Source organism: Pelodiscus sinensis, chromosome 2 (genome assembly GCF_052426305.1).
Source record: "Pelodiscus sinensis isolate ZL-2025 chromosome 2, ASM5242630v1, whole genome shotgun sequence".
NCBI lineage: Eukaryota > Metazoa > Chordata > Testudines > Trionychidae > Pelodiscus > Pelodiscus sinensis.
In genome coordinates this window covers 198,760,890-198,777,486 of record NC_143053.1, presented here as the reverse complement: position 1 = coordinate 198,777,486, position 16,597 = coordinate 198,760,890, and the positions used below count along the sequence as shown (strand labels likewise).

The 16,597-nt window shown below is 43.9% G+C and overlaps 1 protein-coding gene across 4 annotated transcripts in view; it reads left to right on the top strand.

The window, feature by feature from the left end:
• Positions 1 to 16,597, top strand: part of TAX1BP1 (Tax1 binding protein 1) — a 106,578-nt gene that overhangs the window by 21,113 nt on the left and 68,868 nt on the right. For 2 of the 4 annotated variants that reach the window (XM_075922161.2, XM_075922159.2), the window contains exons 1-2: positions 3,769 to 3,926; positions 6,541 to 6,723. In XM_075922161.2, the coding sequence (XP_075778276.2) occupies positions 6,547 to 6,723 (177 nt within the window). In that variant the 5' untranslated portion in view covers positions 3,769 to 3,926; positions 6,541 to 6,546. Of the gene's footprint in view, positions 1 to 3,768; positions 3,927 to 4,239; positions 4,556 to 6,540; positions 6,724 to 16,597 lie in introns of those variants that run through there. The other 2 variants (XM_014578653.4, XM_075922160.2) reach the window with 2 other exon arrangements.

Below are 16,597 nucleotides of genomic sequence, written 5' to 3'. Positions count from 1 at the left end.
GGTGAACTTGTATTTTGGCACCCCTTCAGTAAGTATATTAGTGAAAATTTCAGAAATAAAGCGCTAATCTTAAAAGTTTTCATAAATTTACTCAGACACAATTTGATTCAATTTTATTAACATAATCAACTTTGTAAGTCATAACATTATAGCTAAGTGTCAAACTAAGCACTAAACTAATGAATAAGAATGCAAAATGTTGTTCACTAAGTGCTAGGATTCAAAAGGCAGTGCTGCACACCTTTGCTGCTGCTAACTGTGACATTGGGACATATGAGACTGTGAGTCATAGTATTCTCCATAGACAAGGTGTGGAATTGGAGTCTCAGATTAAGGAACAAGACACCTCATTGGGGCACATGAAGGAAGCTGTTCAGTGCTTTGCTTCCCTCCGTGCAGGCCCTGCTATTGTCTCTGCCCCTTGGGAATTGTCATTATCAGTGCTTCTTGGCCAAGCCTTTCCTTTAAGAGCTTCATGGGGAATGGATTATGAGGCACCAAAGGAACGCTGCTATTTTTGAATGGCACCTGATTGTGAAATGAAACAGTGGATGAAAAACCTATGTGGGTTATTCACCCTTCAGTGTGGTTCTGCCTCCACAGTTTGAGCTGCTCTGCAGAAGTCCTGGCAGCTCCCCTGCTGCAGCTGCACTTGCCCCTTATGCCTGGTGCTTGGCCTCCAGCTCAAGGCAAGCTCCATGTTTTCAGATGGAGGCTGCATCTTGCCTGCACCCATGACCCTCCTGCAGCCCTGTGGCCATATCTGACTCATCAGGGGTGCCATATTAGATTTTTGTGGTGGGGGGAGGGCATGGAAAGGAAACTTTAACTATGATTGCAGAGGATACTTAGGCACCTGACATTTCTAGGATATTTTTTGTAAATAACGTAGAAATTAGCTGTTGATTTCACAGTACACACACATCCTGAAATATTTCCATCAGTAATAATTATTTACAGATGGGGAAAGCAATAAAAAATGCTGCTTGAGAACTTATTAGAATTAAAATTGAGTGATATAAACTTCTGAACTGGGCTTGTTACATATGGGCAAGTGATCTTAGGATCAGCTGTGCATCAGGCTGCCCCTTTAAAACACCACCTCAGTGTGATTCAAAGGGACAGGAGGGGAGCCCAGGGTCAGCTGGGGAGTCCCCAGCTGATCCTGGGTTCCGGGGAAAATGCAGCGGGGAGCCTGGGATCAGCTGGGAATCCCCAGCTGACCCCCGGCTCTAGGACTACCCTTTTGAATACCCACAGAGGAGATGTTTTAAAGGGGCAGCCTGCAGCACAGCTGATGCCTTGGGGTTTCAAAGTGGTACCACTTTGAAGTACCTCTTCACTGCCTCTATTTTATAGAGGCGGGGGGGGGAAGGGGGGCAGGGGAATTGACTAGTGGACATTACTAGTCGACTAGTCTTTAACATCCTTAGTGTAGATAGGTGACCAAGAATTGAATGGAAGATGTTTCAGCCAGCAAGGCAGACACTGCCTACTGTCCCCATTTCCTTCTCCTATGTACCCACCCCCTGCCTCATATTGGGGAAGCAGCAGCACTCCCCCCAAAAAGGGGGGCCTCAATTTAAAGATACCCCAACAACTGAAGTGTAATACCCTCTCCCCACCTAGTAGTGCACTCCTCTCCCTCAGTTCCCCTATGGGAAAGTAGCTGTTCCTTCCTCCCTTACCTAGCCTTAGCAGCCTTCCCTCCTCCCTGCTACTCCAGTCTCAGCTATTTTGTGCATATGCTACTTGTTTATCTCTCCTGTCCTAGCCCCAGCAAGCAGGAGAGGGAAGGAGTGAGCTGGCCAAGCAGATGCTGGCAGAAAATTGGGTGGTGGCAGGGGGAGTAATGTGATCCAGTGCATGTTCCCTATGTGTCACCTCTCTGCAGAGTAGAGATGTGACTTGATTGCAGTCAGGCTGCAACACAATCCTGGATTAGCTTGATGCTCACTTTGCAGAGTTAAATGTGTGCACAGTGCACCAGTCCTGCAGGCAGAGCCAGGGAAAAGCCCTTTCCTGGACAAGTGGCTATTAGGGGGAAAAGGAAAGAAAAGGGAGAATGGACCTAGACCTGTTCCATGTGAATACGCACCCACACGGGTGGCCTGTGAGCCCAGGCACACTAGGCGGTAGCTTAGGGCGCTGCCGGCCTGGGGCGCCCAATGATGACATCACGGGGCAACCGGGCACCCAATTATTATGTCATGGCCATTGACGGCCTTGCAGGCAGGGGTGCCAGCTGCTGCAGCTGGCCTCAAACCACTCCTGTGCACCCATATAGCAGGGCTGCTCTAAACCCCAGCCAACCAGAATACAGAGGCTGCAGACACACTTCTTCAGTCCCCACAAAACTCAGCTGTCCACCCAGAGCCTCTTTCGGCACAGCCTGTACTACCCCCTCCCTCCATGGCTTCTACAGGGAGCCTTCTGTCCCAGGGAGAACAGGGAAGCCTCTCCTGCCGGTGCTTCCACCAGACCAGAGGAGTTACCTGAGACAAGTGAGATAGTAATAGATATGTAGCTGTGTTAGTCTGGTCTTGCTGAAACAAAAGACAGGACTATGCAGCACTTTAAAGACTGACAAGATGATTCCATCTTGTCACTCTTTAAAGTGCTTCATAGTCCTGTCTTTTATTTCACTGAGACAAGTGAGTGAGTGTCTATTTCCTCCTTGATCCTAGCTGAACTGGCTACAGTTTCCCCTTCTGCTTAGACTAGTCATATACACCCACATCAGTATATTGCCCACGGCCCCGCCTTCATCGCCCTTGTCTAGGGCTGGCACTGATTTGAGTGGTGTGGCAGTTGTATTCATGGGAGTAAAGGCTGTGTTTGGGATTGAGCATTCGCACTCCTTCTCCCACCCACCTACTCACTAGGGCTACGTCTAGACTGCCATGATTTTCCGGAAATGCTTTTAACGGAAAAGTTTTCCGTTAAAAGCATTTTTGTAAAAGTGTGTCTAGATTGGCACGGACGCTTTTCTGCAAAAGCACTTTTTGCGGAAAAGTGTCCGTGGCCAATCTAGATGCAATCAGGACTTTTTTGTGCAAAAGCGCCATTTTCGCGATCGGGGCTTTTTTGCGGAAAACAAATCTCAGCTGACTACACTGGCAGTTTTGCGCAAAAGGGACTTTTGCCTGAACGGGAGCAGTATAGTATTTCCGCAAAAAGCACTGATCTCTTACAGCAGGAAGTCCGTGCTTTTGTGGAAATTCAAGTGGCCAGTGTAGACAGCTGGCAAGTTTTTCCGGAAAAACTGATTTTCTGGAAAAACTGGCCAGTCTAGACAAAGCCAGTATATCTGGAGGCAGGGGAGTGAGCGATGGGGCTTGCTTTCTGTGGGCAGCATGTGTGGGGAGAGAGAAATGCGTTGGAGTTAGTTTTTCCAGGATTGAGAATGTATGTGGGTGGGGCAAGTGCACGAGAGGGGGAAGAGAAGCGTGAGTGATTAGGAGTCAGTGTGAAGCCTAAAGTGCTGTGGGGCTGGCTCCCCAGGATCAGGTGAGTGCTATAGTGCTGGGTGTCCCCCAGTGCGTGGGAAAGCGAGCGCTCTGGGGCCCCATATCCCCAAGGCCCGTGTGCGTATTTGGGGCAGAAGCGAGCACTATGGGGCCGGAGGTTTCTACCTCCCAGCGGCTCTGGGGGCCAGCCCCTCACGGCAGCGTACCCGCGAGAGGTGTAAGGAACTAACGGCCGGACTTCAATAGATCTGGGCTGGCGGAGGGCGGGGGGGTTGCGGGAGGAGCGGGAGCGGCTGTGCGCAGCTGTCCCTCAGCGGGCCCAGCCCCCGCCGCTATCGTCCGGCGGTTCCGGTGCGGGGCCGGAAGTGACGTGCGGGGGCACGCCAGCGAGGAACGCTGATGGCGGTGGTTGCGGCGCTGTGTTGATGTCCCCAGCGTCCTCCGTGCCCGGCCTAGGTAAGGAGCCTTCCCGGCCTGTCCTAGCCCGTGCGGGGCGGCGCAGCGCTCGCGCCCCGTCACTCTGGGCCCGGCGGTGGGGCGAGGGGGACGCTACATAGTCAGTCGCGTAGCAACCTTCCTTGGTTCCGTCCGGTCACCGGCCGTAGCCGCGTCCGCCCCCCGCCCCTCGCTCTCGCGGCCTGTGTCGGCCCAACCGCCTGGCGCCGCTCGCACGGGGGAGCGGGGCTGCCGCCGCTGTGTCGGGGAGTAGGGGCGGGGCTGTGGGGTCCATGGCGGGCGGCGGGGGGGCCCGAGGGGAAGGTGAGCTGCCCGGCGCCAGTCGCGCCTCGCTCTGGCTGCTGACGCGGAAGCCTGTCCGGTGCGCCGAGGGCCCGGCTGCTGCGGCAGGAGGGGGAGGAGCTGGTCCCTTGTTATCTGGCGAGCTGTGCCTAAGGTTCAGCAGTGTGTTGTGGGACGCGCTGGCTAGTGCACGGCAGCAGCGAGCCATATCCATGCTTCTCCCTGGCAGCCAAGCCAGCTGACCCTGAGCGGAGTTAAAGACCCTGCGTCCCAACGTCTCTGGGGCCAGCCTTATAACTCTAAATAGGTTTCACTTGCCTCCAAACTCCAGAGAGACTCTCCTGCCAGTAAGTAATCATCCTAGACATATTCTGCCGACCTACAGAAATCCAGATTTGTAAAGGATTAGCCTCGCTTGTTTTAAAAAAATGCCCAAACAGGTTTCAGTAAACGTATTGGTCATGCCCGGTTGGCTTGGCTGTCTGAAGAAATTAATATATTTTGTGTTTGGCATTAGCAGATTTTAGGTATCGTTTTCAGTAGTGAAATAATTTTAGCAGTACAACTTGCTTGTCTGTCCTCTTGTTTTGGTTATTTTTTGCATGCTCCTATCTTGGACAGTGACAATCAATAATGTCCATTTTCCTGCAATTCCTGCTATGATGAACCGGTTTCAAACAAATCTTGTGGGGACTGCTAAACACAAATATTTTAATTAGACTTGAAGAAAATAGTGGAAACTGTACTGTTGAGTTTATAAAAGTTAGCTTTCATAGAACTTATATTTTGGCTCAAATGTAAGGTGAATCTCTTAAATATTACTTCCTGTTATTCTGGGGGAAAGGAGGGCAGTGAAAGGAGAGAACTGAACAAGTATACAAAGGACTAAAACTGTATTATTACTGAGGAGGGATCAGCTCTTTAATCCCATGGTGGCTAAGAGAGAAAGAGAGATGAAACACACTTTAGGTACCATCTCCTTTCTTGTCTCTCCAAAGTTATGTTAGTGTTTTCCTTTACCTGTAATTAAACTTCAATTTACATTGAAAAGCTAACTTTTCACCTGTAGCTTGCAAACAGGGAGGATTATTAATTCAAAATCTTATTTTACCTTTTTTGTTGTTGTAAGTGCACAACTGTGTTGAACGAAGTCTAATCTCCCAAAATAATACCTTGTTTTTGAATGCATGCTTCATGTATTGTGCTAAATCAGATGGTAATAGGCTAAAGACATTTGAGGTTAGGGTTAGACATCTTAGTTTAACCATTACTGGATTTGACAGAGCAATATCTGTTCATTCCAGTCCATTTTATTTGAAAAAAGGAACTAATTCTTATTTTTTTAAGTATTTTTAAAAATATTAATAGTCTGGAATGTTGATGAGAACAGTCTAAGACCTGATTATATTCCCCCTCACTTAAATGGGAACTAGAATTGGTCAGTCCCCTGGAAATATTTCCAGTGAGTTTTGGGTGTGTAGTTACTGGTACAGTATGTTTTACTAAGAGTTTACTTTGTCATCTTAATCAAGGCTTGTATTCAATGGTAATTACTATCATTTGTAATAACAGCAGCTACAAAGTGTTACAAAATAAATTGCAACATTCAAATGTTCTGCCTCCTCTCTAGAAAGTATTACTTGATGTAAAGCTTCAGACTTTTTAACCATTGTGCATGTGCTTAAGTTTATTACTATGAGTAGTGCTATTGAAATCAATATGAAAGCTCCTTAATAAACCATTTAATGTCTTAGAAGGAAACTAGTACTTTTGTGGAGGTTTTTTTTTTTAAATGAGCAAACTGCACTTTCAGTTACCGCAACTGAAGCTTGGACCTCCCTGCTTGCTTGCCATACTAGGCGGGGCACCAGATATAGTGACCTCCCCTCCAGAAAAAGAACAGCAGCAGTTGGGAGGGGAGGTTATGAAAGTCTGCAGGCCACCCTTGCTCTTTATGACAGCAATCAGCATCATGAAGAATGTTGGTTGTATGTCATAGCTCTCTTTGTCCCTGCCCCTTAGTCCTTCTATCATTGGATTCAGAGGTACACACCTGGAGCATTAGATATGCTGCTCACTCTTCTGATTGTCATTGGACATGCAAGACAAACTACTCTTTCATCCCTATCAGTAGTCTAGACAGTGCAGAGTACTTTATGGAATTTTGTGCTCTAGCTACTCATTATGGAATATATTTTCTGTAAATACAGAGATTTATTTTGTAGGGCTCGCATAGTTTAGTTCTCTTGAAGGTGCAACAAATTTATAGCATCTTAGACTATTCCTGTAGTATAACTTTTCTGAAGTAGTATGAATTCTAATATTGTTACAGATCATCATGTCATCCTTTCAAGAAGTTCCATCTTCAAGTACTGCTCTACAGACTTCAAACTTTGCTCATGTTATCTTTCAAAATGTGGCAAAAAGTTACCTTCCTAATGCACATCTTGAATGTCATTATACTCTGACCCAGTACATCCAACCACACCAAAAGGATTGGGTCGGTATTTTCAAGGTAAGTGAATTTGTAATTTTTTAATCACTCTGAATATACATTGTCTTCTAAATTACTGATTCAAAAATAAACTATAAAAGCTTTTTGATGTTTGTTAGAAACATCCTGGATAATTCCAGGTGGTGATAGATTTGACTCTGGAGTACGAATTAGTGTTGTATCTTGGTTTTCAAATATGTTAAATATGCAGGGGCTGGCAGCACAGTCCCGGTTGGGCCGGCAGAGCAGGGCCTGGGCGTGGGCCTGAGCCAGAGGCAGTACACTGGGGAGTGTAGCCCTGTCCCAAGACCTGAAGCAGAGCTCCAGCAGGGCTGGGGCGATTGGACCTATGGCGGGAGTAGAGTGGATCTCCCCTAGTTTGGAAAACTGTCATTCTAGACTGCACAGGTCCCATGGGTACCGGATCAGAGAGGTCCCACCTGTACCACACTGTTCTCTGTAGTAAACAACTGAAACAAAATGTTATAGCTTTGCCAAACTAAACTGATTGGGATGAAACTTTCCATGCTGGGTGTCCTCCAAAAAATTCAGCTTTATGTGAAAGTCAGCCAAAACAGTTGGGCTGTTTCTGAAAACAGGGTTAGGCTGAAAAATGTTGTCTTGCCACATTAAATCATGACCCTTTTCTTTGAGGAAACTCTAGTGCCCCCATGTTTTGGAGCAAAAAACATGAAATTTTGAAGGGTGTAGTTTGTGTTTCAGGGATGTGCCTTTTGTAATTCCTGTGAAAATCTACCCATATTTGTTCAACTTGCAATCATTTGAAAAATCCATGTTTTGCACATGCTCAATTGAGGCCTTTTAGAGCTTCATAGTAAGCCAAAGATTCTCTCCATGCTAAATAAACTTCTGCATAGACCTGCCGGAATAAGCAAGATTTTTCTAGTGATAGAAACTTTAAGTTTCTGTGGGCTGGTCTGGGAACTGAGAGCAAAGATGATCTCCTCAGTGTGCCTCCCAACCGGGGTGTTACCAAGACAGCATGTAGTAAGAAGCCATTTGAATAGACTACTAGTGGGAGGAATTTATGAAAGCACAGCAGGCTGTAGGAGCCCCCTGCCCTGTGGGGGGAGGGCCCCTTTTCAACTGGGCTAGAATGGACTGCCCTTGTTTAAGAGGCTAACCAGTTAAACATAATGTTTAGCTGGTTAGCTGATTAGACAGAATTTTACATCCCTGTGGGAGATGCACATCTTTCAAGAAGCCTTGGTGTAGTAATAGAATGGGGGCTGACTGTGTAGAAAGACTAGGACAAAACTTGGAGGAGGGGCACAAATATTATATGCAGAAACCAGGGAGGGAGACAGGGATCGAACATGTGTGGCGGGGAGATTGAATGAGGAGTGGAGAGAGGGGAACTGAGATTAGCAAGGTACAGAGATTTGGGAGCTAGGGGAATGGAGGGAGACTGGACAGCGGGACTGGAATTGCAACAGTGGGACTAAAGAAGTCCATGGAACACTGGGATGAGAGGCATGAGTAGACATTTGAACTGAGAAAAAGAGCAAGGGTTGGAGAAGAGACAGGACTGGAACAATGACAAGTTGGAGAGGACACAGGACAATGTTTCTGTCTTGCTGGAAATTGCAGGATAGTGTGTCCACTAGAGAATGGAATATAACCCAAAATTCTTGACTCCTATTCCTCTGCTGTCAGTAGCTATTTGTGAAATGCATGGACAAAGTCTCATCCCTCTAAAATATTCATCTGAATAGATGATTACAAGCAATTAGAAACCATTTCTGAAAGGTTTGGTTTATGTGACTTACCTAAGATCATGCAGGGATGGAATCCACTTTTCTCAAACAATAGTCAGTTACCTTCACCAAGAAACAATCCTTTCTCTTCCTTTTCCTAATTCACCATACTAATTTTTGCAACAAATGCAAAAATCCTACAGACAGTAGTTGTCTTCACTGTGCAATCCTGGCTCATCTCCCCTGAGCTAGGTCCATTCTGTACACTTAATCAGACATTGATCTTATAGGGGAAAGATAGCGTATGGTCATGTAATTAGACTGTATTATAATGCACACCCACAAGTGGAGCAAATTAAAATTGGAGTGGCAACCTTAATTCTGGTACTTGCTAACTTTTGAGTGTTTTATTTTGCAACTGGAATTTTTCGAATGTAGTTTGTGTAGCATAGAATACAGGAAAACAATCATGGGTAGGACTATTACAGATTTTTTTTTAAACAGTAGACTTATTATTTAACAAATGGAAATTGTTTTTTACATGTAGCAAAAATTAAGTCTCTTGTTAACGTGTTAACTTTTAGAATAATATCATAGAAAAACTTTGTCCTGTGTGCCCCTCAGTAATTACTTCCAGAAAAAAGATACTGGAGAATGTAGATCTTAGTTTCGTCCTATAATAAACATTTGAAGTTGGTGTAGTCATAATTCACTTAGCTTCCCTACAGTTTTCCTCTTGTGTCTAAGATAACTGTTTAAATTTCCCATTACTGTTGACAAAATTGTTATGGTGTGGGTCAAATATATTACATTTTCCTTCCCTGCTTTGCGTCCCTCTGTGTATGTCTTAGGGCTCCACCTACAGTAGAAACTTTTGCTCTCCTGATACTGCCAAATGTTAAATAAATGCTCTGCAAAGTAATTTAACATTACTCTAGTCTTCAGGATGTTTACAGTTAATACTATATTTTTAGACTGACAAAATGAGTTTTCATATAGGTACTATTGCTTGCTTGCATCTCTTCTGTATCTGTGGATACTATACAATCTGCTGTCTGCAGCATTTAAATGCAATTGATAGAAGAATTATGCAAGAGTCCATTGTTTTATAAAGGGGGAAATTTTTCTTAAGCACCTATTTCATACATCTGCAAATTTGGAGAGGGAGATAAGGAAATCAAAGTACAAGTTCAGTCAGTTGAATGCAACTGAATAAACATTGTACGTGAGAAAATGCACATCAACTTGAAAATTGGCGGTACAAGCATTCCATTAGAATTTCAAAGGAATGTTGTTTTAGTAAAGAGGATAATGGGATTAAAAATGTTTTTCTAAATGTTTACCGTAATTGGCAGTGACTAGTTGAATAAGATAACTTTTAACTTTTATAATTTTTTAACTTGTCATAATGTAGAGGACATCGTTTGAGGTCGTAATTGATTGTGTGTGTGTGTGTGTGTGTGTGTGTGTGTGTATACATATATACACACACACAGTATTGTAAAAGAGACTTTAAATTTAAATAAAAATCTTTAAGTTTTGCCATGATCATAATTTTTAGATAAACTGGAAATAGGCAAGATGACTCACATACAGCCGTGTCATTCTTTTGAAGTAGTTTAAATTTAAACTTTCAAAAACTGTTACATGCGTGTGATAAAAATCAGGGAGGCAATTCGTATACATTGTAGTGCTCCTATTTAAATGAAAAAAATCCAAATGAACCACATAACGTTGGTTTATATTTGTCCTTTTTTAAATGTTTATGTCCACGGTAACAATGCTGATAGGGATTGTTAAGTATGTTGGCTAAAATATTTATGGGACAGCTCTAAACCAAATATTTAACTAACTTTAGACATGTTGGCAAAGAAGAAAATTGTTGTGATTTGATAAATTACAGTGACTAATGAACTGTTATGGTTCTATGATTCTTATGGAATATTTTTCTAAATACTTTAGTCCAAATGGTCCCCATATATTTGATTTCGATTTTGATTACAGAAAGAAATAAGTGACTCGTGCTTGTCTTCTAATCTGCATTAATGTAACTAATAGCACATACTAATGTTGGATATTCTAATGCAGTGGTTCTCAGAGTATGGTCCTTGGACGGCTAGTGGTCCATGCCTGCTTGCAGGTGGGCCATGGGCTCGGAGCTTCCCACACCTCACAGCAGGGAGCCTGTGCTAGTGCTCCAGCCCCATGTATCCCTCCCCTCACCAGCAAGGTTGGAGTGCCTTTGCTGGTTGCAGGGGTAGGGAGGGTGAATCATGGCCAATGGAAGTAGCAGGTGGTGGTACCTGGGAATGGCAGACGGCACAGAGCCAGGTAAGCATCCCCAATCCCTCTCATGTCCAGACCCCCACACCTTCATCACCTTCTCACACAACTCCCACCGAGACCACGCATCCCCGTCCAATCCCCCCCACCCTCACCCCGCTCTTGCATTCAACCCCCGCCTCTCAGACCTTCCTCACCTCAGTCTGCTCCTGCACTTTATCTCCTGGCCAGATGCTCCACCCCCTCCTGCATCCATTTTGTCATCATTTGTGGTTGGTTGATGGTCTGCATGGAATGGGATGGGCCGGTGGCCAAAAGTTTGAGAACCACTCTTCTAGTGTAATGGATTTAACCAAACCAGTCAAACTTCTTTGTATATTTTTGAGTATTTTGCAGTAAAATGAAAAATGTCCAATCAAGAAGCTGTCATCTCTCTGAAACAACCATTATTTGATATAAGATCAAAGAATGTAAACATTAGAGATTGATTATACCTTGGCGGTGCTGTGAGAGTTGATGAATCACACTTTATTATGACGTTTAGAAAGATAAGTAATAGTGTGAAGTATATGATGCATGCCCAGTGAAGTGGTCTTCACGGAATTCTGAACTCACTAAATAAGAGTGATGAAAATCCTGTGTAGCAGTCTTAACATTATGTCTAAGGAGAATCAGACTTTTGTCAGTGACCTCAAAGTTTCCGTTGATTGGCTGTTAAAGGCTCAAACTGTTAAAGATGGCATTCATTTAACCTTTGGAGTCCTAAAGGAAGTTATTGCTATTGAACCAGTGATTGTTCAGTGTGTGTTTCTGTATTAAAAACTGTCAAATATCAAGAGGTCTAGTGGAATTTTCATTTAGCTCAACATAGAAAGTTACAGGGATGGATGAGGGATCTGACTGAGGGAGTCAGTTGCACAACTTCAGCTAAGTCACTGTAGTGAAGATGTTTCCTATACTGATGAAGCTACTGCTGCTCCCTGGGGTAGGTCAGTGTAACTACAGTGCTAAGGGGTATGAATTAGAGATGTAAGTGACTAGTCAACTACCCGATAAGCCTAGGCTAGGCTTATCGGGTAGTCGATTTACTATTTGACCTGTTGCTTCCCCCACCCCTTGGTAGGGGAGCAGGAGCTAGTGCTGGGAGGAGCTGGCTTAATAGCTATTCCCCCCAGCACCATCTCTTCTGGAGGGACAGAGGAGGCAGAGTACAGCAGGGGAAATGGAATGAGCAGGGACCTGCCCCCCCCACAGAGGCAGTGGGGGAGAGGGGCACCTGGAAGCAAGTGCTAAGGGGAGCCATCTTAAAAGCTGTGTTTCCCCCAGCACCAGCTCCGTGGTGCCGCCTGTCCCCTCCTGTGCTGCTGCCTCTATCAAAGGCAGCAGTGTGTAGGGAAGGCTGTTGTGAAGTAGCCTTTGTGGCAGGCCCAGGCTCGCTGCAGACAGTCTGCTCCACAGTAGCAGCCCTTGTCCGCAGCAGGTCTGTGCTCCCCATGAACAGAGGCTGCTCCAGCATCCCATAGAGCAGCTTCTGTCCGCGGTGAGCCTGGGTCCCCCATGGATAGACTCTGCTGCCAAATCATGCTGTATCTGTATGAGGCAGCTTCATGCTGTATCTGTATGAGGGGTGGCAGGCGGGAGTGGATCTGCGCGAGAAGCTGGCTTTTAAACTGGCTCCCCTGGTGGACCAGCTCCTGCCCGCCACCCCGCGCTGCTGTGTCTGCTAGAGAGGCAGCAGTGCAAAGGAGTAGAAGGCTCCCAGGGATTGGGGCTCTGTCTGTTGGCCCTGCCTTTTGAGGAGTATCAAATAGTCGTGTAACCACTAACATTTCATGTGGTTACATGACTGTTCAATTACATGCTAACAAACACCCAAAGCCTGGGTTCTCAAAAATCCTCATGGAGAGGATCACAACTTAAGAGTTCTATCTCTTTTTGCATTTGGTGTTGCATGATGTTGTAGCACCTGTTAGGGATGTAAGTAAGTAGCCAACTGCTTGACTACTCGCATTCCCTCTCCCTTGCGCACTGCTGCTCCACATCCTGTGGAGCAGCCCCTGTCCAAGGGGGTTCCAGCGGGAAGCTGCCGTCCCCTCGCCCACATGGACAGGCACTGCTAGATGCAGCATGAGCCAAGACTGAGCAAGGCCAGTTCAGTCCCGGCTAGTACTGGGTCCCCTGCTGTGGTGCTGCATTTTTACATGTAGTTAGAGCTAGGCCGGGACTGCTGCGGCTCTGAATTTTAAATGTAGTAGGAGCTGGGCTGCCTGTGCACTTTGCTCCTACTGCATTTGAACTGCAGAGCTGCTGTGGGGGGTAGCTCCTGGACCTGATGCAAACTAGGACTGAGCGCCTTCTACCTATTGACTAATCATGTAGTCAATACAAATTGCCAATTACCCACCTCTTAACATTCTTAATACCTATGGCAATTGCTTACATGAATCAGTAATTTTAAGTGGAGTCTGAATATATTTCAACTGTCCATAACACACAAATGCAGAAACACATTGAAGTTAGACCACTGGAAAGTAAGACAAGATTGCCTTTGAAATGTAGCAAGAGCCCTGAAGGACTACTTGATTAGTTGATAGGGAGAGGGCGGGGGGGGGGGGGGGGGGCGCTCACTTTCCCGGCTGCTGCTTGGCCTTTTAAGTGTAATAAGAGCAGCATGTAGCTCTTACTACATTTAAAAGGCTGAGGCACAGCAGGGAACCTAGGGCGAGTGAGGAATCAAGCAGCCTCTGCTCATGTTGGGTCCCGACAGCTATGCCTCTTCCTTTGAAATGTAGCAAGAGCCCCAAAGGACTCCTGCTACATTTCAAAGACAGAGGTACAGCAGTTGGGTCCCGGCATGAGCAGAGACTGCTTCAGTCCCCATTTGCACAGTTTCCCCTTCCCACTGCCCCACTGCAGAGACTGCTGGAGGGAGCTGGCTTTTAAGCTGACTCCCTGCAGCACTGGCTCCTGCTCCCTCCCCTTGCTGCCTCTAAAACAGAGGAAGCAAAGGGGGGTGACTAGTGACTCGACAACTCAATAAGCCTATGTTTATCAGGTAGTCAGTCAACTAGTGACTTACATCCCTAGTTGTAATGTCCATATTGGATCATAAGGCTAAGATTTTGTCTCTGGCATTTGTATTAAGTCATGGATAGCATCTGGGCAATAATCAACAAAATCATTTAAATTTGCACATAGTTTCCCTGCATTAATACAAAGTGTTTAAATTGCTTTTAAATCTTATATAATTTTGAATGACAAGATTAATTTTTAGTTTAAAATGGTCATTTACTGAGCTGTCCATCATTCTGAAACAGCATGTCATGTGCTGTCAAATTATCATAGTTGAGTGTCATCTTGCAAAATAACTTTGTAAGATGAAAATGATCTCTCACAGTCTGTACTGTTAACCAGCACTGATGAACACCTTAGCTTAGAACTATTACTCTGACTTGGAAAATGATCTTTCAAGTTGCACTAAAATTCAACAATGTTAAGGAACTTCATTTCAGAAACGCGCATTTTTGTTACCTCATTGTCTTCAAACAGAGGCATGTAGACTAAAGTGTATTTAGTGTTGCAAGGTCAAGAAGTTTGGCCTGATTGGTTCTGTCAATCCACTGCGGTTTTTTAAAACATTTACAAGTGTCTGATCCCAATCAGAAACAGTCACATAAGCTTCAGTTTGATCTCTGCTTTCACAAAGGGCTTTCTTAGATAATAGGTTGTCAGTTGTCATTGAAAGACTCTTCACAACTGGTAAGATCAGTTAAATCATTTGCCACTTTACGTAATCTGACTTCTAGTTTTTCATAAGCAGTGAGAGTTGCCATTGTTCTTGGTGCAAATGCTTTATTTCCATTGATTTGGGTATAGTGACCCCATGTTCAAAAGATGAATTTCAGCATCTGTCCTGCTTTTAGAAAAATCCACATAGTCCTGCAGATGGCTGGTTGGAAAACAAATCTCTTCAAACCAGATGTTGTACTGTGTGATTATGGGGAAGGTGGAACTGCAGGCTCTTTCCCTTTTTTCCTGTAGTGATTGATTGATCCATGCTTTGCGTGCAGGGGAGGCAGTGAATGCATGTTTTATAGTAATGACAAGTTTGTTTACTTCTCCAATGATTTTCTCTAGGTATCGTCCAAAAAGTTGAGATGATTTGAAGTGCATGTTATGTGCATTGCATTCAGACAAGGGGGGAAAAAATCCTTTAAGGCTTTATTCCCAGGTTGTGTTCAGATATGCAACATTGTACTGGCAAAAGCTGTGACTTTATCAAAGGAAATTTTGTATTCTGAAGTGACTGCCATCCAGGGCTGAAGTCACAAAGGTCACAAAAATCATCAAGTCTGTAACCTTGGTGACCAATTTGTACCCTTAATCACACCAAATACATTTTGCATTAGATTAGTCCAAATCCAGAGTTTGCTAATCTGTGCTCCTGAATTTTGACAAAAATTAACTTATCTATCTGAACATTCTCTTATTTTCTTCAACTTGGAGACATTTTTTTAATGAAATTTTTTTCTTTAAAGTGGACTATAAAAGGACATCAGGCAATTTGAAGGATTTCCTGAGTTGCTAGTGATTATTTTTCAAAGTGAAATATTTCGCTTTTTGAAAAATTTTGTTGGGGCGGGGGCAAGGAAACTTGCTCTCAAAACTAGTGACATAAACATTGATTGATTTTTCTTATATCTTTTGGCTACAGTGAGGACTAGTGATTTTGAGTATAAATGGTGGATGGTAAATTTTGAGAACTGATGATGCTTAGGGGTATAGATCTGAGCTTGAATGTCATTAATACTACTGATGCCAGTAAAGGTTTCAGGATCAGTTAACTGAAACACAGGTGTTTTTTCCCCCTCTCCAAGTGAACGAGGGCAAATAATTGTAAGGAATTGTTTGTTTGTATGCATTTCTTTTGTTAATTGGAACTGGGATGTTTGTCTCAGATACCACTTTTTTTTTTCTTGGTATACATAGTGAAAATACAAAGTTGAGTTCCAGTTGAGTTCTCCCACAAGAACTACATTTATGGTCTTCCTATGTACCATCTGTCCAAAGGTGGTGACCTGATTTTTATAGTAATTTTTTTAGGATAATATGCTTGCCTATTTCATGTCAAAATCTTAAGAGCCATTTACTGCTTATGATGGACTTAGAAAAGCATTATTTTAAAAATAAAACCACCTTTGTCTTCATATTCCCTCATTTTTTAAACAGTAGAATAAAAACTGCTAAATCCTTCCTTTGACTTTACAAATGTCAAGAACTTGCATTTGGGATCAGGTTTTTTTTAATATGATCAATTATCATTCTATAGTGAATGAAGGAAAATAGACAGTAGTTGAAGAATTGTTTATAAGTATGATTTTTGTCATGGGTAGAGTGAAAAATAGCAATTGGAAAAAAATACTTGATTTGTAAATAGACTCAAATATTTTGTTCTATTACTTCCCTCCAAAGCCGTGATTTCAGGTTTTGTGTTGCCTGGATAACACTAACATTAATGCAACAAATGGAGACACTAGTTTAATATTTTGTTCCACTGTTAGTCATGTCAGCTATTATAGTTCAGATATACAAACCAAACTTATTTTTGCAGCCTTAAAAAGATCTTTCAGATTTGGGAATAGGGCCCATTGGACACTCTTACTACCTAGTTTCGCTGTCCACTGTTTATCCCACAGATACAGAGTAGATACCTACGAGCTGTGGAAACCCATGGAATGCAGAATCAACTGCAGAATGCTTTCGTTTTGCAGACTGAGGGATGAGGGAGGGATTAATCCTTTCTATTCCATACATGTTGAATATCATCCCCCAGCCTCACTTGTACTGCTGTGTCAAAAGACAGGACTATGCAACACTTTAAAGACTAACAAGAT